Raw genomic sequence first — 22,444 nt, forward strand, 5'->3', positions numbered from 1 at the left:
GAAACTTAGACTTCCAGATGGCCTTGCATTATCTTAAATTACTTAAATATTTGATCTAGAATTCATAACTGAATCCATGACAACAAGCTGCCTGGTCCCTGAGATATTGAATCAAGCCCAAATCATGTTCCACAGTGGCAATGAGCACGGTCTCCTTAAAAGCTGAATTTGGTATTTGATTTTTGAATTTAGTCTGCACTAAATTGTGCGTCTGCTCTTACTGTGACCAGAAAACTTTTGACCAGGGTGAGTCATTCTAGTGGATCTGGTCTTCATTCGCAAAACGTATTTCCTTTTCTATTTTGAACAGCCAAGGCTTTTTGCTGGGACACCTGCCATGTGGATCATCTTTGTACTATGTCTATATAACTGTTTAAACATAAACCTTGACAGCAGCGGTTACAAGGGGTTGTTGCACATCCTCTTGTTAAATTTATGTGTTTGGCCAGATCTTTTCTTGAATAAAATACCTCTTTTTCTCTGCAGGTCAACACATAATAATAGTAAAGTCAATAGTAAAGAGAACACCAAACCGTAAATGTTTTAAAAGTACTATTTTGATCTGTCATACTCATTTTCCAAACACAGATATTGAGTGTGAAACTACTATAGATTTGGTGGCTTTGAATGTATGTAGATGTGTTGATTTATCATGTAACTGAGCTGCTTTGTAACAACCAGTAAATACATATAGTGAAGAAACACAGAAGCCAATATTCAAATGGTTTCATTGTAACAGCTCTTCACCTGCATCTTAAGGACAAGGGTCACTCCTGCAAGGATGCCAATGTTGACATTTTGGACAGAGAAGAAAGATGGTTTGAAAGAGGAGTGAAAGAAGACATCTATATCCACTGTGAACGACCAACTGTCTGCCATCTATAATCCAGTTTTGAGATCCCCACTTACATCCTGGGCCTTCTGACCTCATTAAGGCTACGTCCACACTAATGCGTTTTTGTTTAAAAGTGCATCGTTTTCTCTCCGTTTTAGCCTCCCGTCCACACTGAGACGGCGTTTTCACTCATGGAAAATGCAGCGTTTTCAAAACGCTCTCGAAAATGCATACATTTGAAAACGGTGCTTTCGCGTCGCAGTGTGGACAGCAAAAACACTTTCTAAAACGATGACGCATATTAGTCATATGATGCAATCATGTGACCAATTAAACTAAGATAGCGGAGGGCATTATACAGCAGTTGTTTTGTTTGCTCTCAATTTTGACAGCCCTATTAAAGATTAATATCAGTCTGTACAAGCTCCAGATAGCTTTTCTTCAAATTCTTTAACTCTCACTCGCTTTTGCAACTTTGTACTTTTGTGTTACTCGCAGCAACAACTCCACCTCATTGTTAGTCTATTTAAAAAACTCTGTGCTTTTCCTCGACATTTTGCCGCGACTTTTGAAAGAGCTGGAAAGTAAATAAGCGGCAGACAGAAATTCGTTTCACGCATGCGCAGTAGTGGAACGTAAGCATTTTCGGACGTTTCAATGTGGACGAGCAACTCTGTGAAAACAACTGAAAACTCTAGTGTGGACGCGAAGCGTTTTCAGAAGAAAACGCCGTTTTCAAATCTAACCAGGCTAGTGTGGACGTAGCCTAAATCACATGATATGATGGGGCTAGGTTTTACAGTGGGTTCACCCAAAACCTTGGCTGATTGTGACCTTTTTCACACCTTGGCTTGTGTGATTAGACAGAGGATCAATAGGGGGTCCATGACACTCCCATAGGGCTCTATGGGAGTTGCTCTTAGAACTGAAGAGTCCAGACGCTTTTCTTTCAAAGCTCTTTAGACTACTATGGCCTGGATGACTGAGAACCTTCACAGACAAAAATAGAAGTAGAAAGTAGAAATCGATGTTTGTCTCATACGTTGTCACTGACAGACAGCTACACACATGCTAAACCGATTGTGACTCTAACACTATTTGTCAGCATTGGTAACTTTTTTCTGTTAGTGTATAGCTGAAGGCCTGAAATGATATGGAGTATGTGTTATTAATAGAAGTTTATTATACTGAATTTACATAAATTATACTTCATAATTAATCTGCCTGCACTGCAGTGACTCACTGCAATGTAATTGTTGTGCAGTTTGGTCTGTGGCTAATAATGAGTCACCTAAAATCAGTTTCTTTTTCATTATGTTCTTGTGTCTGTCTTTGTGTTGTTGTTGTTTTTGCATGTTGTTTCTCTGCTTTTCTAAATCTGATTTTATCTTGAGTGCCAAAATGTGGGACATTTGCTAGATTGTGTCAAAGTTTCGTGATGTGCTGTTTTTTTTTGTTTTTTTAGTGTGAACTGAGCATTAAAGTGATTATTTCAGGCAAGTATAATATAAATTTTAGCTCATGCTGCTCACCTCAGTTTCATTTTCTATTTTATTAATGCAGACAAATGAGTCACTGTCTCGTACAAAGTGTTTCTGTATCACAGGCAGTTCCTTGTTGAAACCCAAACAAATCCAGCCCAACGCCCACCTGAACTTCCAGTTCAATCAAAATTCAATTCATTATTTCTGTGCATCATATTGGCAAAGCTGCTAATAATATACTGAACAATATTGTCAAATTATCAAAGCAGCGTTGGTGTGATTGTTGGCTGTGAAGTTCAGCCACCAACTGTCTGACTAAAGTGGCTCTTTTTTCCCTTTCCCGTATTTTGGACTCAAGTCAAGTGCTTTAAATTGAAGTGAGCCTTCAGGGCATAGATTGAGATGTAGCCAGAATTTTAATGCTCCTTTTTCAATTGTTTAGTTTAGGGAGAAGTGCCAGGTTCCCCAGTATCTGTTTCTCTCTCTCTCCCTCTGCCTCTACACAGCTCTTATTACCAGCTTTCTTTTTCTTTCATCTGTCATCCTGTCTCATCTTCCCTCCTCAATCAGCTCTCTTTCTTTCCCCGTGTATTTGGCAAACGCATAAGCATATACGGAGAAAAGCACACTCTCCAACCAGTTGTTGTCATGTGTGTGTTGCAGGAACGTAAGCTCAGCAGGTGAGGAGGCGAGACGAAGGATGAGGGAGTGTGATGGGCTGACAGATGCTCTGCTCTACGTTATCCAGACCTCTCTGGGCAGCAATGAGATCGACAGCAAGGTGCGACTCTGAAAATCTTAGCTTGTGTTTGTAACTTAAATTGTTCATTTTCAGGCTAAATTACAAAGTGTCTCATATCCTCCTTTTATCACAGACAGGCACAAACTGCAGAAATCTTTTTAGCACACAGGAGGAAACAAAACAAATGACTGCACCTCTTTTCACTGCCAGTAGCCACAAGGAAGAAAAGTTTTAGTTTTCAACAAGTGTTCAGCTCATCAATATGAACTCTTTAGGGCAAATTAAAACGCCCAGATTCAAAGTATTGCAACATTTCTACCTGCCAGTTAAGCTCTGCCAGTAGTCAGAGTTGAGTAAGTTTAGGTTCACTTTGCATTTTTCTGTATGAGGCCATGTTCATGTTGGCGTGCAGTGTACGTATGTGTGTTCATGTGGCAGTACGTGTGGGCCAGTCAATACTACTGTACATAAACAGTGTTGTGGATGGCTGACTTCTCAAGGTCTCCCTGACTCCCAGCCTTTCTAAATAGCTATCCTTAATCACTGTTTAACTGCCCGCCCTTCTCCACTGTTTAACTGCAGTCACCAGAGGAGGACTGCTGCCACCACAGTAACAAAGACTGATTGGCAGAGAAACCACCAAGCGGTCGCTGTTGCAGTAGCGGTACACATTAGCCATGTGCTCATTTGGTACACTGTCTGCCTTTCCCTTTCTCACCTGCTCTGTGCAGACTATGTTTTCCTCCCTATCTGCTTGTTGAGTTGGAACAGTCTTGGCCTGCCATTGAAATACTAAAAAATATATCTATTTATTTTGACTACTTTGGTAAAATTGATCCCATAAGACACAACAGCAGGCACTGTTCAAGTAGCATAACAGGGTCATGTTCGTAAATTTTAAAGTGGCTGGCAGCAAAAGTTGTAAATGTCCTTTGTATTTGTGCATTTTTCACACATTTCAGATCTTAAAATAAAGTTGAGTGCATGAGTGCAAACATTTACTTAGGGAAACTATAACCCCTTTAAAACAGTATTATCCATTAAACACAACTGACTGTGCCTATTTTATCTGCAGCAGCTACAACCAAACATGTCTAGTACCTACAGTGGGTGAACTTGCTGTAGAGGAATTTTGGTTCACTTTTCTTTGCAGAATTGTTTAAATTACACGTCACACAGAGCTTCTTTCAAGCATGGACTGTAGAGTTAAATTCCTGCTAAGGCATTTAAATAAGATTCAACTTTAACCAGGCCATTTTAAAACCTCTGCTTTGGATTATTGTCTTGCTACATTGACCAAATTTCTCTCGAGCTTCAGATAATAGGCCGGTGACCTTACACGTTCATTTACATATTTATTCTCCAAAGAGTAGAATTTGCAGTTACATAATCAAGTTACTACTTCAGAGTATGTATTTTTAAACTTATAAATAATTTAATCACGATGCACTCTGTTTGCTCACGATGTCCTTGTGCTTTAATAAACCTTTTTTGAACATCTGCAAATATTTGGTGACAAACACAGATAATACAGTAAAGGGGGCGTGAGAATAAGCAGATATAGATATGGTTGTATGGGACTGTTGAAGTCAAAACTGTAAATTTACATTTTATAAACCATTAATAATGAGGAATTTCATCAAATATAAAAGATAATAATATGCAATTATGATCGATGCTGCACAGTAGGACCATGCATGTAACTGAAGAACCCACATATACAAAGAACATATTGTTGATTAAGGTATTGCTTCAAGGTGACTCTGTTATTGTGTTTGTATTGATGGGTGATCAGTGTCTCTTATTTACTAGAATAATATGAATGAAAGTGGATGAAATGAAAATAATTAATAAAGGTGCACAGTGTCTTTCCTAACCTGTCCCTGTTGCAACACTGTTGCCGGGGTAAATAACTGTGCCGTTCAGACAACACTGTAAGAGTAAGTCTTTTTCTTTAAGACCGGAACGATGTCAGCTATCTTAGGCAGCTTGATAACATCTCATAACGTAAGTCTTTGGACACTATGAATGGGTTCTCTTATTGAGCAATTGTCCAACCAATGGCCTGCACAGAATCTACAGTTACTATGACTAAATAAAACGAAGCTATTGTCTCTTCACTTTTAAAACAATTTACCATTTACATATAGAAAAAAAAAACTGTTGTTATCACCAATCATTTAAACATGACTAATAATGCTGAATCCCCAAATGTCTTTTGACTTCCATTAAAATGTTAATATTTCAACTTTCTGTTACTAAAGATAGAAAATCAGAGCACAATGTAATATAGCTTGTTATTGTTTTTTTAACTGGTTCGGTAGATATGCCTTTACTGATCTTAGTTATGGATTCACAGTGATGTGATGGTGTAATAAATATACCATCACATAATCCATGTCACCACAGCACTGCTGAAATGCAGGCGCGTGTTCTTATAACTTAGCTTTGAATTACTACAACGTACAGCACAATAGTTAAAGAAAGCTGATTTGGGCAAGGATAGAGCCAACACATTACCTTTAGTTAACATCAAACATTAACACTGAATGCTACATTTCTGGAGGTTTTGACCTCCTGTGAATGATTAAAAATTGATTTTTAATGTTTTATATTGTGCCTGTATAATAGGTTTTTTGTTTTTTTGCCCTCTGTGCAACACTTTGTTAAAGCTATAGGTGTTGATTCTATTTGAACTGTTTCAACATGGCCTTCTGCTCGTGACGTGTTCAATAACTGTGGACAGAGAAACATTAGATCTGAGGAGTGGCCACTATAGATATATCATGTGACATAGCTTAAGCACTAAAGAAAATCTCTAGATTACTGCCATTCTGCTCTACACAAGGCACAGAAGCAATTAAGTTTTAAGGACATTTAATCAGGTTTCCCACTATATAATAGCACACTGCCAGGAGTCAATTAACTTAGCAGACACACTAATTGAAATTGATGGTGCAAGACTGAATAGACTAGACCCATCATTCTACATACACAGCCAATATAATGCTAATATATAATATTGAGATTTAACAGCCTACATTTAGTGTGTCTCATTGCATAGGGAAGCTTACTGGATGGTTGTTATGTGTGGACTTCCAGCTTCTAAGACTCTAGGCTGGAAAGTGCATAAAGGTCATAAATACAAGAACAATGAATTCTAGCTTTGGTGTTACAAAAGTTTCCTGTCACAGTTTGGAGTGCATAACTTCTGTGTTCCTGAGAGAACCGTAAATCCCACCCAGGTGTAGAGGTGCTGATCTGTAACTGGCCCTGACCTCTGACCTTCCTGCTTTGACAAGACATATAACAGAATCCGTTTACCTGTCAACTTAATTTCCCTGCACAGTGCACCTAGAAACAAAAGGGTACGGAAGAAATGTGAAATAATAGATCGAAATCCAAAATGTCACAGCAAATTGTAAATAAAGTGTAACTTCTCCTACATCGCTCCATAATAACGTGAGAATAGAATTTCAAATATGACTGCAGCTCACTGGAGTGAGACATTGTTTTGTTTGCAGCATCTCTTGAGGGTGTTCAATTACACTCCTTAGTTGTTTTTGTCTAAACCAACAGTCAGACTGAGTGAAGATTGATGATTTGTCTTTGTTAATTTCCACTCTGTTGACTTGATGTCTCCCCTTTGTCAGCGACGCACACGTATGCAAGTGCACACAATCAGTTAAAGAAACAAAACAGAACACACACACTTAAGAAGAGACAATATACACTATTAGAGAATCGGCTTTCCTTCAGACTCAAGAGTACACGCATGTTCTCTGGCTACTGGGTGAGCCTCGAAACTTCATGTTTAATGGGGTGTGATATAATATATTGGGTTTGTCATTTTTCCTCATTTACCTGAGTTTCTGCTAATCTCATTTCAAAGTCAGAGCTAACAATATGCAGAAGAATATTACTTGTGAGATTATTGTTGTTCTTTCCTTTCCCTCTCCCTCTCACTTGCCGCCCCCCTCCCTGTCTTTCACCCTCTCCATCTGTCTGGCTCCTGAGTGCGGGTGGAAGGCTGATAGTGTAAAAGTGAGAGAGTGGGTGGTTTTTATTACCGTTCTTTGAATTTGAGTTTGCTCGGTGTTTTCAAGCGAGATGTTTCATTAAATGGCATCAAACACAAATCTTCAATCTGAACCTTTTTTTTTTTCCATTTAAACCTCTCCCTTTATTGATCTCATCTTATTTCTCCCCACCTTCTCTTCCGCCTTCATCTCTCCCATCTCGCTCTGTTCGCAGACTGTGGAGAACTGTGTTTGCATCCTGAGGAACCTGTCATACCGACTGGCTGCTGAGACATCTCATGGTCAGCAAGGGGGGTTGGAAGAGCTGGATGGCCTGCTTTGTGATGCCAATGGTCGCGATGGAGAGAGCTCCGGTTGCTGGGGCAAGAAGAAGAAGAAAAAGAAGGGAGCTGACCAGGTAAAGACACAGAAAATAGGAGCTAATCAGATGATGTGAGCAAGTTAAAAAAGTTTTTTTTTTAAATAAATTGAATGTCTGAAACCTGCCACACATCCCTTTCAGCAGGGATCTGCAGTTAAATGCAGATCAGTTTCTCTTCAAGGTTATCTGAAAAGCATTGGTTTCTTTTCAAATTAACTGGCTTGTGTGAGGTATTTCTGCTCTTTAACTTTATATATAATTGAGTCTTTGTGACCTCAACTTTCCTTTAAAGGCTTCAACACTCAGCTTCTCTTAATTTCCTAAATACCTAAACACAGACACAGGCCTAAAGTATGCAAACACAGACCTTACTTACATCTTTCAGAGCTAACCGGATGGACCAGAAGTGAATTTGAGGCCCAAACCAAACTAAATATCAAGAATATGTCTCTATTTTATTTGTTGCTGACCACTGATGATCCATTCAATGCTCTGGCAAAGCTGTGTTTAAATGAAATGAAAATATTAGTAAACTAAATTTGAAAAGAATTTGAGGCCAAATTTCAACCATCAAAGCAAAGCAGTCAGTACTGCCAGGAGGGAATACACACTGATGAATAGAGGGATAGATAATGGGAAGTAGCAAAAGGTCAAACCCCAGAGGTATACACTATAAAACCCTATGAAAATGAAGCAGGGATAGTAGTTAGTGGGAGGCTGACAGACTGAGAAAGTCTAGAGTTGAAGCCAAGAGAGAGAGATAGAGAAAACAAGTTAAGATCGGAAGATCAGGGAGCCTGAACTTGACCGAAACAATCCTAATGAACTACTGGAAAATGTTTTCCTGGAATTGTTGATATTTTGTGTAATTGGCATTTTTTTTAGGTATTTAGCAGTCTGACTATATGACTTCATTTTTAATGTATTTTAAATAACTGATATATAAAAGGCACACCTGATTTATAAGGGTTTCTCCTATTGTATTGCTGCTCTGCTTTCAGGGTTTCTGATGTATTTGAATTGATATTGTAGTGCAGGTCTGACCACTTGTACTGCAGGATTAGCACGGACCTCAAACTTTCTCAAAAAAGCAAATATGTTCAAGCCTGTAGACAAGGCAGCGGGCCAGCATGCTTGTTATTCCTTGATGTTCACAGGGTTTTTGCACTGTGAATTTTTCCCCCAGGGGGAAGGCTGTGATCGAGGAGTTCTTCTTCAACATCCAAACACATTTCAGGGAGAAAAGTTGGCACAGATGTTTTTGGACACACTAACACATTCTTTTTTCTTCATTCATCTTATTCACCGAACCCTCTATTCCCCCACAAATCACTCCTCTTCTCCAAAGTAAAACTTAAGTTGAAGATAAAACATTTTCACACAGTGGAGGAGATCCAGCTTGCATCAGAGATGCAAATAAGCAAATACTCAAAACAGGAAGTCCAAGATGAAAAGGTTAATAACACCATACTGAAGTAAATGTATTTTAAAATGCTATTTTAGGGCGTTTAGCAACATATATGTGTGTTAAATATGTAGAATGGCTATTGTGAATCATCTGATGCTCCTTTGTGTAGTGCTTTAATCTGCGCTTTGAGTTTTATGATTTCTTATCGAATCTGTACATAGATAAAAACAGATAGTGACACTCAGTTGCACACAAACACACACATGCCACAGTGCTTCTTTCAAGATATACACTAGCTTGGTTTACCTTGAGACAAGAAGAGGAGACGATGCAGTAGAGCGAAACCGAGGAGGTCGATAGGGAGAGGAAAAACTGAGAACTGGAAAGAGCGGGACGGAAGCAGAATAAGAAATTAGGAAAAAGGGTCAAGCATGCAAGAAAGAGACAGAGAAATCAGGACAGAGAGGCAGAGAGAGAGAAGAAGAATTAGAAGGAGGAAAAATCAGGGAAAGATATAAATGACATGCAAGAGAGAATTAAGAGGAAGAGAAAACGAGAGAGAAAGATGCTGGTGTATGCCTACATGAAAAAGGTGTGGGTATGTCAGCCAACAAAGAAGTTCAGACATCAAGAAAGGCTCCTCTGTAATGAAAAAAGACAAAGATGAAGTGAGAGCTAGCTGTAAAGCTTTATGTTTATTGCTCAAAGCAAATGTAGCAGTGAGACATTCTCTCATAGTGTCTTCTCCTTCTGCAGCTCTCACTGTCGTTTCAGATCATGCATCTCCCTTCTATCTAAGCCCTTCAACACCTTTATCGCTATTCATCCATCCATCACGATTCTTAAGCTGACAAGGAGTGATTTACTCAGTGTCTCGGTAATTTTTCTAATAGGTCAGGGTGTACCAGGGGCAGTGCATTTCGCTTTTCTCGTGTGAATTCAGTCACTCCGACATAAAAAATGTGTTTAGATACAAAAGCAAGTTCATTCAGATTTCTTATGCAGGTTTTTATAGAATCACTGTAAGCTTTACATGGAAGAACAGAAAAAGGAACATCCTACGATTTCACAGTCGCTTATTTCTCCTAGAATTGGTGAAAAATGTCATTAAAATGTTCAACCACACTGAAGTGGTGCTATTTTTTGGTTTTAAATAAAGTAAAAAGTTTCCTAAAGGGTAAAACAAAATGTGATTGTGAGAATGGAGTTAACGGTTTCCTTAAAGTATTTCTTCATGAATATAAATGAACATAAAAAAAGCTATTTCACTCTGTCTCATCTCTCACAGTGGGATGGCGTGGGCCCCTTTCCCGACACGGCGGAGCCCCCCAAAGGAGTTCAGATGCTGTGGCACCCCACCATCGTCAAGCCCTACCTCACCCTGCTGTCTGAATGCTCCAATCCTGACACTCTAGAGGGTGCAGCTGGGGCTCTGCAGAACCTGGCTGCAGGCAGCTGGAAGGTAATGCTAGATTTGAGATGCTTTTCAAAATTGTTTGCCTTGTTATATTATATTTGTCAAATATAAATTGTCGAATTATACAACCACAGATGAGTATACAACTGCAAGTGCAGATGTGTTTAGCTTGTCCTAACACACAGTGGCTGTGCAGTGAATGCAGAGACACACTTTACTAATTGTACACAGGTCTTGTGCTCTGAAAAAACATAGATAAATGTGCACATTCACATTATATGTTGGTCAAAATACTTAAGTATGCATGTATAAGCTGAACGTGTGCAAGTAAACTGTGTGAATATGCATGCCTGGTGCCAAGAGCTTCATTGTACACAGTCAAATGCAGCAAAACCTATGAAAAGTCTTCTGCCTCCATAACCACATAGGTTAAAAAAAAGGTAATTTTCTTTTGAATTAATAATCTTTTTGCTCACTGCAGCATCCTGCTGACTTTAAAATATTTTGAGTTCGGTCTCGTGTTTTTATGTCTTCTATGTAATGCAGTATTGCACGTTGCTCAGTAGGAATGTAATTACTTTAATAATGTAAATGCTCCAAACCTGTACACACAGGGAGTAGAGCCAGGGTTCAACAACAGGCAACCAACGGAGGCAGCTAAATGGTAATAATGTATGAGTCATGTCATATTGGAGAGCACTGGTGGGGGCAGCTGTAGCCTTGAGGGAGGTTTATATAAGGGTAAAAGGCAGAAAGTGTGTGGGTATAATCTTAGCTTGACCTTAATAAAATAAAATAAAAATAAAAATAAAAACTGCGCCAGACATTGTTGGTCATAAATAGACTATGTGAGAAACTTAATGAAAGTATTTATTTGATCCAAAAAATGCAGTTTATGAAAATATGAACTCAAGAGGGAGTGACAGACAGGGGAGACACTGTGAGAGTATGCTTCAGTGGACCTGTAGATGTGTATGGGATGTGTTTGTAACTCATTTTGAATTGGTATTTCCATCGACAGTAGAGTAGACAGACAGTCGGAGCATGACAGGTATAGAAGAGGGGGTCTCTAGAATAATCAAGGGTGGAGGAGGAGAAGGAAATGATGGGGGTGGGTTGTCTTAAGGGAATCACACGTTTGAAACTCAGCACAAAAAGTAAGGAAACTTGAATTTGGTAGATTTTTCTTTGTTGTAACAATGCTTCTTGGCAATAAATCTTATACTATTGGAAAGCCAGTGTATTTCCCCTTATATGGTGCCACTTTGTAAGGAAAATCCGGTTGAAAATCCGAGTTGATGTTATTGACTCTTTGTTTTGAGCTTGTGGTACCCAGGTGCTGACAAACAGGTGCCTGATTGTCAGCACCTGTGAACAAGGACACTGCTACAGCGGTCAGTTGGTGTCTGCTCTAAGCACTCCACATTTGACTGATCTGGATGGGACCTGTGCCATAGGGCAGCTTCAAGTGAGGCCTAGCGCCATCTTCAAGTTAGGCCAAGTTCCATATAACAGGGAATTTTGGAGACAGGCCGTGAAGTTGGTGTCTCAAGAAAAGAACACCACAAGAAGACTGTTTCCTCACCCCGTCAGCACATAAGCAGTCTTCTACAGATTTGTAGTCTTGTCTCTCAGGACCATTTGGTTGACAGCTCTCTACCCAGACTATCTGGAACAGACTGCACACTGCCAATCTCTGGTCTCATAGGGTTGCCAGAAGGCCTGCAATGACTGCCCTTCATTGCACTGGTTTAGGGAACATGTGCTGACATCAGTGCATGTTGCTAACACCTGAACATGTGGGTGAATTTTATGTTCAGTGATCAGTCAGGATTCTTCCTACAACAGTTGGATTGTAGGGTCAAAGTGCAGAGAAGATATCGCTGCAGTCTGGGACTGAACTCTTCCAAGAATACCCTCGACGATCGCCCCCACAGAGTGTGGTTTATAAGAGACTACCTCCAGAATTTGGGAGTGGAGATGAAGGAATGGCCTTCCTCCAGTCCTGACCTCAACCCCACTGAATACTCATGTGATCAGCTTTTGCTCACCGTTCATGCCAGAGTGACCAACACAGCCACGCTGGATGACTTGCAACAAATGCTGTTTGAAGAATGGGAGGCCATCCCACAATAGTGTGTAACCAAACTGGTGACCAGCATGAGTTTGAGGTGCAAGGCTGTTATGGCTCTGTGTGGTTCTTCCACGTGCTAGTCTGTTGTTAAGTGAATACATTATTAAATTTCCAATGTGTCGTGTTTATTCATCCTTTAATCATTCAATACAGGAAATCCAGGAAAGTGTCAATAGCAGAGTAAAATGTTTTAAGCAGAAAAGACTGCAAATTTTTCATGGGTGCAACCCACACGCTCAACTCTACTGCTCAACCCACAAATGCATTTTTCTTACAAATGTGGCACCATTTAAGGGAGAATAAACAAGCTTTCCAACAGTGTAAGACTTATTGCCAAGAAGCACTCTTAGAACAAAGAAATAATCAACCAAACACAAATTTTCATTACTTTTTGTGTTGCGTTTATTTTACAAGAGCCTAACTGTATGAACGTGTGTGTGTGTGTGTGTGTGTGTGTGTGTGTGTTTACATGCATGTATTGTTCTGTTTTCTCCTGTTGTGTTTTTAACTTCATTGTCAGTATTCTTATAATTAAATTAGAGCTGCTATCAGTTTGTGAAGAATTAGTGTTGGCACACTAAACTCTGCCCACGTAAGTCTTACCAAAGATCATTTCAATCCAAGGGTAAAATATTTCCTAAAATGATCATATGAAGAAACACCGTTTGTAAACAGAACTGTGTTTTAACCTTTACATGCTGTGGAAAGATCAATTATAAAAGTGACAGAAACTTTCAGCCTCACACTTCAACCACTTCTACCGATTCTTGGGCATTTCAGTACCTCCCCAATTGTCTGCAATTGACCCATAAGGCAGATGCATTTGAGCTGTTCAGGGTTGAGTGGCCCATTTGAGGGTACCTTGATAGTTGTTGAGGGAAGATAAAGAGGTCTCCAGGCTTAAAACTCCTCTGGTTGGTTCATATAATTCTCCCTCTCACAGTATATTACTTGTGACACAGCGTAATGCGTCAGTTGCTGAATATAACATCTCCCATTTGACCACTGAGCTCTTTCTGCCTCTTTCCTTTTTTTTCCTACACTAACCACTTTACTCAAAGAAAATCTATGGGGTGTAAACAATTTCATATAAAGCACCCATGACAATTTTATTAAGCAAAACACTGTTATCCTAATTTCACATTGCAGTCTCTTTTTTTGTTGTTTTTTTAACATGGTACTAATTAATTGTTATTTTGTTGGTGTTCTTCTGTTTAACTTTTATTTAAAATCCTCCTGTGCAAGATTAAATGTAAATATACTCCTTCTTTATGGTCGTTGGACGTTAACACTGTGAACACTGTTAACACTAACTCTTTCCACTTGTGTTTTCTTGTCAGTGGTCAGTGTACATCCGTGCTGCTGTCCGTAAGGAGAAAGGCCTTCCCATCCTAGTGGAATTATTGAGGATAGACAATGACAAAGTCGTGTGCGCTGTCGCCACTGCTCTCAGAAATATGGCTTTGGACATCAGGAACAAGGAGCTCATTGGTGAGTACTGATAAAAACTTATCCAAGGCTACAATGTAGCTTGCTATCGCCAGTGTGTGAATGTGTGTGTGAATGGGTGAATGACTGAATGTAGTGTAAAGCGCTTTGGGGTCCTATGGACTAGAAAAGCGCTATACAAATGCAGGCCATTTACCATTTACCATATAAAACATATAAGAGGTTGGCTTGTTCTGCTATGTAAGTCGGAGAGCAAAATTGCAGTTTTTTTCTAAATGATTAAAATAGTTATTTAACTGAAGCGAAGGTGTGTTTGTTGGTGTGAGAAAATTAAACTAAGAAATAAAGTGCAGTAAAATAAAGGGGTAGTTGATATGTATTTGAAAGAGATGGGCTGAAGAGAGGGAGAGAGCAGAAGAGACAAGCAGATCAAAGGCTTGCTTTTGGCTTTGAAAAGTACACAGTGGTAATGAGTGAGCCTCAGTCAATCTGGTAGCATCAACACATCTAGGTAGTAGAGATCACTTCTTAACCTGACGCATTAAGACACGTGTGTGTGTGTGTGTGTGTGTGTGTGTGTGTGTGTGTGTGTGTGTGTGTGTGCGTGCGTGCGTGCGTGCGTGCGTGCGTGCGCCACGCCACGCGTGAACATAAAAGCATATAAATGCATTTGTTTGATATCACTTCTCCTCCTCTACTATCTTGGGTAATCTTAGCTTCCTAATGGGCTCGGTGGTTCCTATAGCAACCCCGCTACCCTCAGTTTCAGATGAGGGGTCTCTTCGCTTGCCTCTGTGGTTTTGCAGAGTGTTGTTAGAACAATGGGGAATGCCACCGGCAAAGCTCAATACGCCCCCTACTGTGACGGTCTGGCTGGCACACAACGGGGGATTACAGATAATTGAAGCCTTAGCATAGAGACATCTGAATGGGTTTGAATGATTTTTGTTTTATTTTGTTGCTGTTGTTTATTCAATACACCTACAAATGTATCATTAGGGAATTGGATAGCAGTGACCTTACAGCTAAATTAATTTGTATCCCTGTGAAAAACAATCCAAGGCCTTTGCATGTCGCTCTTTTTTCAGCCTTTTTTGTTGCTCTCCACCTATAGCAGTAATTCCAGACACTAGCTATCCATTTCCATTGGCTTATCCAGCGTCGCTGGGGGATGGAGCCTGCCCCAGCTGTCATAGGGCAAGAAGCAGGTTACACCCGGGACAAGTCATCAGTCTATTTATTGCAGGGCTAACAGAGAGGGATGGACAACCTCTGACGCTCACATTCACACCTTCACTCCAATTTAGGATCAACAGTTACCCTAACACGCATGTTTTGGACTGTGTGAAGAGGCTGGGGTACCACTACAGGCAGGGAGAACATGCAAACAGAAAGGCCACATCCAGCCAGTGAATTTGAACCCAGGACCCACTTGCTCTCAGACAACAGTTCAACACTGTAACCCAATTAAAAATACAAAGTATAAAATAGAGTGCAAATAAATTAAACCTTAATTTTTTGTTGAATACTTTAACAAAATGTTTTAATGGGTGTCAGGTCTAAGCTTCAAGCATGCTGGAGTACACACCCTGGACCAGTCGCCAGCCTGTCATTGGCAATTTAAAATCACCAATTGACCTACCACCCCTAACTGCATGTCTTTGGACTGTGGAAGCCAGAGTATCCGGAGAGAACCCACAGAGACACGGATGCAAAATTACACACAGAAAGGCCCTGAGTGGATGATGAATTCAAACCCAGGACCTCCTTGCTGTGAGGGAACAGTGATAACAGTGCTGCCCAAACCAAAACTCCAGGAATCAAAATAAACCATCGCCACATAACCCAGAATACAAAGATACAAAAGTTAAACTAAACTCGAAGGCATATTAAGAAAAGAAGAGACCCAGAGGCTCTAAATCAAAGACTCAAAACATCAAAACTCCGATTACAACCAAAACAGAGCCAGAATTTAGAGTCCAAACACACCCAGGATCAGAGACCACGACAATGACAATAGAAATCTTACGCATCTGACAGATGCATGAGAACAAAAAAATACAAAATAAAGTCAAACAAGAGGACTTAAGAAGACGCTGCTGCAGTTTATAGACTGAAAATATTGGAAATACGGGAAATATTGTGCCACAAACTACATAAAGCTGCAGGGAGGGATGCTGATTCTCAGTGGGACTGTCAGACACAGCAGACACCTTCTCAGGGATTTTTTAAATGAATTACTACATTTATTACATTTAGAGTGATAGTTATAGCTTGCCTTCAAGACTTTGAAAAGGACAAAATTATTGACCGCCTTACATATCACCGCCTTTACCCAGGGGATGCCATACCCTGCATCTATGGACTTCCTAAGATCCACAAGGAAGCTGTCCCACTCAGACCCATAGTCAGTAGCATAAACTCAGCCACTTACAACATTGCTAAACACCTTGCTACCATCCTCGCGCCTCTCGTGGGGAACACCCCACACCACATCAAGAACTCCACCGACTTCACCGACAAGGTCCAGAAACTTACCCTGGATCCAGATGAAACCATGGTGTCCTTTGATGTAGTCTCTCTTTTCACTTGCATACCCACCACGGAGGCCGTGGAGACTGTCAGAAAACGACTACAAGAAGACAGCTCCTTGGAGGACAGGACCAACTTCACACCCGATCAGATCTGCACACTGTTAGACCTCTGCCTCACCACTACATATTTCAAGTACAACGAAGGCTTTTACAGACAAAAACATGGCTGTGCCATGGGCTCCCCCGTGTCACCTATTGTAGCCAACCTTTACATGGAGGAAGTGGAAAGGAAGGCTCTTGGCTCTTTCAAAGGGAGAGTACCCAGCCACTGGTACAGATATGTAGACGACACCTGGGTCAAAATCAAGACACAAGAAGTGGAATCCTTCACTGCGCACATTAACGCTGTGGATAAAAACATCAAGTTCACCAGGGAAGACACAAAGGACAACTGTTTGCCTTTCCTGGACTGCGCCGTGCACATTGAAGAGAACGGCAACCTCAACATCGAAGTTTACCGGAAGCCCACACACACGGACCAGTACCTCCTCTTTGACTCCCATCACTCTCTGGAACACAAACTTGGAGTAATTAGGACCCTACACCACCGGCAGAACATGTTCCCTCTAAGCCTGAAGGGAAAAAGAAGGAACACACACATGTAAAGGAAGCACTCAAAACGTGCGGCTATCCTAAATGGGCGTTCATAAAGTCAGCAAAGAGGCACAGAAAAGAAGACCAGACACCAGCGAGGGAGGATAAGGACAGACGCAACAACATTGTCATCCCCTATGTAGCCGGTGTATCAGAGAAACTCAGGAGAGTTTTCTCCAAGCATGACATCCCGGTGTATTTCAGACCCAGCAACACACTCAGACAAAAACTTGTTCATCCCAAAGACAAAACGCCAAAACACAAACTTAACGTGGTGTATGCTGTACAGTGCAGCGAGGAATGCCCAGACCTCTACATTGGAGAGACCAAACAGCCACTTCACAAGCGCATGGCACAACATAGAAGAGCCACCTCCCACACCCATTTTCACACCTTGGCTCATGTGATTAGGTAGAGGATCATCAGGGGGTCCTTTGTCCCTCTGTGGGGGGAAACTCCCACTAGGTTTATATCTGGGACTCCCCACCATTTGACCTTAGAACTGAAGAAGCTTCTCGGATGAGAGGTGAAACGTCTTCAAGCAACTTCAAGAAGTCCAGACGCTTTTCTTTGCAAGCTCCTTTGACTACGATGACCTGGATGACTGAGAACCTTTACAGACATTTAGAGTGATGGTATGCTGACTCAGGTCAGCTATCTTAAATCACAGAAGTCATTTCATAATCGTTAGCCGTTAAAAGACGAATGTCTTCTTCTTAACAAGTAAAGTAGAAAGATAGTCAGTGTCAGTGGCACCCACTGACAAAAAAGTTTCCTAAAAGCAGAGAAGATTGAGAGCGAGCAAGTGAAACAGGAGAGGGAATAGTGAGGGTTGAGCCTTTGCTCTTGGCAAGGTGTAAGTTGATACATGTTGACAGAGAAGAGGCAGAGGCCAGGCACTCCTGAGACAAGCCCCATTTGGCCAGTGTTCAAAAACTTTATTCACTAGTGACTCTAACCTCTGATTCAGACACCTTTTTTACTTTACACCACATACTTCAGTAAAACAACAGTTTAACCTGAAGCGACAAAGTGATTTCAAAGCGCAGTTTGTTCTGTCTTTGTAAGATCAAAGTTCCAGCCAATTATAATATCATTTTGCATGGCTAATCTAGAGAAAATCACCTCTTTCTAAAAGCAAAAGCCAAATCTTCGGCTTATAGAACTCGTGTGTCATAACCTGTTAGTGCCGGTAAGTTTGGCAGCATCACCATGGGGGAGTGGTAGTTTGCGTGAGAGCTCAGCAGTGCCAGCGGAGAGAGAATCATCTTTCGCATACAATAACCTCAGTGTCAAGTCCTCTGGAAAGCTCTGTGATTGGATAAGAGCAAGACAAGCGAGAGGGAAGGAGCAAGAATCGAGAAGGTTTGAAGAAAAACGCAAAGAGGGGCCAAGTCAGGCTAAAGAGACCGAGCAGAGAGCGGGGGAAAATGAAACAAGAGGGAAAAAAATAGAGAGCAGTGATAGCTAAGACCTAACTGCATATGTATGCTTATATTCCAATCCCCCTGTAATGTGATTTAGTAGCATATTGATGTCGAAGAGAATCATTCTTCTCATCTGTCAACGTTTTTGTCTCTCCTGATTTCACCTCCTTCATAGTTTTTGATTTGCATAATGTACTGTACGCCTGTGTAGCAATAAATGAGGCCCATTCACTGCTACACTGTCTGTCAGTGCAATTCCTCCCCATTTACTTACAGATGGTAATTTGACACACATGAATTGGAAACAGCTCTTGAATGCCAAAAAGACACTGTATTTTCTCCAAATACACCAACCATTTAAACACACAGGCAATGCTTGTAACCACATTCAAAGGTTAGCATTTCATGTAAATGCAATGAATGCAAACATGTGTTTAAGAAATTTTATAAATGAATGCCGTTGCACAAAGTGAGCGGCCTCAACTGCAACCTGTAATCAAGTTTCGGCGTGAGGGTTTCAATTCGATTTGATTCCAAACACAAATCCCATCTGCAGTGTGAGATTTATAAAAAATATGGGACTTCTGTGAAACTGTTTTACTTATTAAACAAATTATTCTCTTAGTTTTTCGTAAAAGCATTGAGACTTTTAAGAATTCTTTATAGTGATGGACATGATGTGCACATATGGCACAAAAAACTCGCTCCAAGCAGAGAGTACAAAAAGGCATGAAAATCTATCCAGTCAGCGCGTGAATACCAGATTTGTTGGCTTCCTTTCTGCATCTGGTCTAGAGTAATTGAGTAATAGAGTAACATCAAACTAAGCTCTCCACTTGAAAGTGGCTCCAAAGCGCCTCTCTCACATGAATCAGCGGGTGCTTGTTGAGGTGCACACCTCAGCTTATCAGGATGTTCTCTTGTTGTCTTGTTTAACCCTTTTCAAACACCCTGGCTGTAATCAGCCTGATTCAGTGGTAACATTATGCAGACACAGGCCAGTTTCGCACTGATATTCCTCGTGGCTGAATGTAAAGAGAGCATGTCTGGAATCACGTCAAATAAAAACACCCTCAGAATAGGGATAAGGCGATCATCTTTCTGACTTCTTACTGTTTACAGAAGACAAATTGTACTTTACTCTGATTACAGTAATAAAATCAGTGCTATTAATTTATAATAAAAATGAGAGCAGCTTGCCATCATAAAAGATAACACTGGATGGAAATTGTAAAAGTGGAGTAACAGTCTACTTCCTCCACTTCTCTTCCTGTTTCTTAGTCCTCTCTTCTCTAACCACACGTCTTGATGGCTTAAGCCATCATCCATTCGTTTTCACTATACATCGCCACCTTCCTCTCTTTAATATGAATATTACACGCCCTTTTCTCCATCTCACACTTTTCCTTTCCCTCTCTTCTTCTCCAATTTTCACCTCTCGTTCATTTATCCCACTCCCACACCTTCTCCTCCTCCTCCCTCGTCTTCTCTCAGTGTAGTTTCAGACATGAGCTCATAACGCCTCACCTTCCCTCTATCGCAGTCTCCTGCTCTTTGTGTCTCGCGTTGATGACATCAGTGCTGGGGAGTGTTACTGTGGAAACCAATGTAGTGCGCCACAGGGATGTCACTAATTGCACGATTGCAAGTGTGTGTGTAGGCGTCAGTGTGTATTCGCTCGAGGTCAGCTTCAGGAGAAAAAAAAAAAGGGGAAAGGTGTTGACAACTGACAACTCACCCGTTTTAAGCCTTAAATCTAAACATTTTGTTCCGGGACACCGACGTCGTTGTAGGCTGGCTGATTGCACCGAGCAGGGAGGGGAAATTACATTACATGCTTCCTTCCACTTTGCGCATTCCCAGCCAAAGAAAATATTTTTAGATCACCACAGAATGTCCATTTTGTGTTTTCCTCTCCCACGCCAATTTTTACATATTTTTCCATCCCTGCTGTCAACAGACTGCACAATGGTAAGCACAAACAACTTTGCAAAGAAAGCAGGCTGAAAGACAGTGCGGACATGTACACTGACTCACACAAAGTTGACACACACTGTCCCTGTTGCAGCAGCACTTTATGAAATTTCTCCGTCGCCTTCGGGATGAATCTCTCGTGTTCGAGGGTCTGGCATGTCTTTTATCAGCACACTGGCATTCTTTGTCCTCTGCCAGACTGGGAGCATGTCAAGAAGAGAAATAGAAATGGAAAGCAACAAATAGAAGAGAGGGAAAGAAAACACTGTTTGATGATTAGCAGATTTTCAGGGCCTTAAACTTATTACTCCAGGATCTGGTTCATGATCTTTGGAGGTGCACAAACACCCTTCAGTTCTGTATTTTTTAAGACATATTCAAAGCTCTCATGCTTTTCTTCGTGAAAATGTCTCTGAAGAGACCTCCCAGTGTTCATCACTAAGATTATAGCAGAGCTTTAGCTACCAAATAAAGTAAAGAAATTCTTTGATCTCAGTAAGTGTTAGTGTGTTTATGTCGGAGAGTGTGCGTCTTATATGTCTCTCCAAGCAAGCATTTTTCTATATGTGTGCAGAATGCCTGTTATAAAGCCACAGGTTCCTCACACATCCCTGCCTCTCCTCCCTTTATCCTCGTCTAACGCTTTCCGTGTCTTATGCTCTTCTTCTTCTACAATTTAAACTGTAAACGCGTCAACTGCAGACATCAAAGACAGACACAAAAGGGTGAGATATAACTGGTGTGAAAAACCAAGCGCAGGAAGCCAGAATAGTTTATTACTGGGAACCAACAGCATGCCACTTTCCAATTTACCTCCATTTCTGACCTTTTAAACCTGCTGTGTTTCATGTCTGTACTCTCCTCTGAAGCTTATTTATTTATTTGGAAGTTAAAAGGAATACACTTCCTATTGCTGTGGGGAAATCAGCCAGTTCTTTCAGGTTATTTATATTTATTTCTGCCTAATGAAGATTTTGATCGTTTGGCTGCAGGGTGCGTGCGACTGCGGTTTCCGCTCCTGTGTGGACATAAACTTCAGTTCATGTGCTTTCCAAACAAGCCATTAACCAGAGTGTGTGTGTGTTTCCGTTGGTGATTTAAGTAAGAAAATCAGTATATTTTGTGCCAATAATCATCTTGCATCTCAGAATGACAGCATTAATGTTTACAGATGTCTTCGGGGTTTAAATATTGATGTAATCTTGGTGTATGGCTGCATATTGAATGTGAAATCTGACTGTCTGACATCAAAGGATGTTGCCCGCATCACTTCTATGCTTTCAATAAAGAAATATCCCCTGCAAATAGAAAGCAACACCCTGTTGCTTTGAATCTGGCACCCCCTGTCAATGAGGTGATGTACTGCTGATGAAATCACCCTTGAGACACTGATTCAAATCACACAGATGCACCTAAGAATTACATCTGTCACAGATATAGTGGCTTCCTTTATATTTTTTTTTCTATTTAGACTGCAGTTACCTGTTTTTATTAGACTGCCTGTTTGTATAATAATTCGAGGCACCATAGCAACTCTTTAGTTGCACATATAACTGTATTCCCAACGTGTATTCATTTTCCATCATCAAATTCACGTGTTTATGAAAACATCATCGTCACAAGTCATGTTTGATTTGTTTATTCGAGCGGTAAACTTTCATAGAGTCGTTAGCTTTTATTCAGCCTACAACAACTTCAGAAAACACAGAAGAGGTTAAAAAAAACAATGTTGCCAGAAGCTTCTGATACCAGGAAGCATTCACCAGCCCACCTTTGGGACCCCGACCCAGTCACTGATAACCGTGTATTAACCATCCTTTATTCTCAGACAGCCGGACGCCACAACCAATCAGGCAGTTTCATCTTTCCCCACATCTCCCTGAGACAATTACCTCCAATTTTACTTCAATAACACTCCCCCTTCTCTGTCAGTAAACAATCAAATCGCTCCATTGTTGAGGGTAATTGGATCTCTTTAAATCAAA

At 40.7% G+C, this 22,444-nt stretch overlaps 1 protein-coding gene across 3 annotated transcripts in view; it reads left to right on the forward strand.

Annotated features, from left to right (window-relative positions):
* ctnnd2a (catenin (cadherin-associated protein), delta 2a) overlaps positions 1 to 22,444 on the forward strand; it is a 249,321-nt gene that overhangs the window by 198,369 nt on the left and 28,508 nt on the right. For all 3 annotated transcript variants that reach the window (XM_026179361.2, XM_026179364.2, XM_026179362.2), the window contains exons 16-19: positions 2,983 to 3,100; positions 7,316 to 7,498; positions 10,159 to 10,332; positions 13,762 to 13,912. In XM_026179361.2, coding sequence (XP_026035146.1) covers positions 2,983 to 3,100; positions 7,316 to 7,498; positions 10,159 to 10,332; positions 13,762 to 13,912 — 626 coding nt within the window. The remainder of the gene's footprint in view (positions 1 to 2,982; positions 3,101 to 7,315; positions 7,499 to 10,158; positions 10,333 to 13,761; positions 13,913 to 22,444) is intronic.

Source organism: Astatotilapia calliptera, chromosome 9, assembly GCF_964374335.1.
Source record: "Astatotilapia calliptera chromosome 9, fAstCal68.1, whole genome shotgun sequence".
NCBI lineage: Eukaryota > Metazoa > Chordata > Actinopteri > Cichliformes > Cichlidae > Astatotilapia > Astatotilapia calliptera.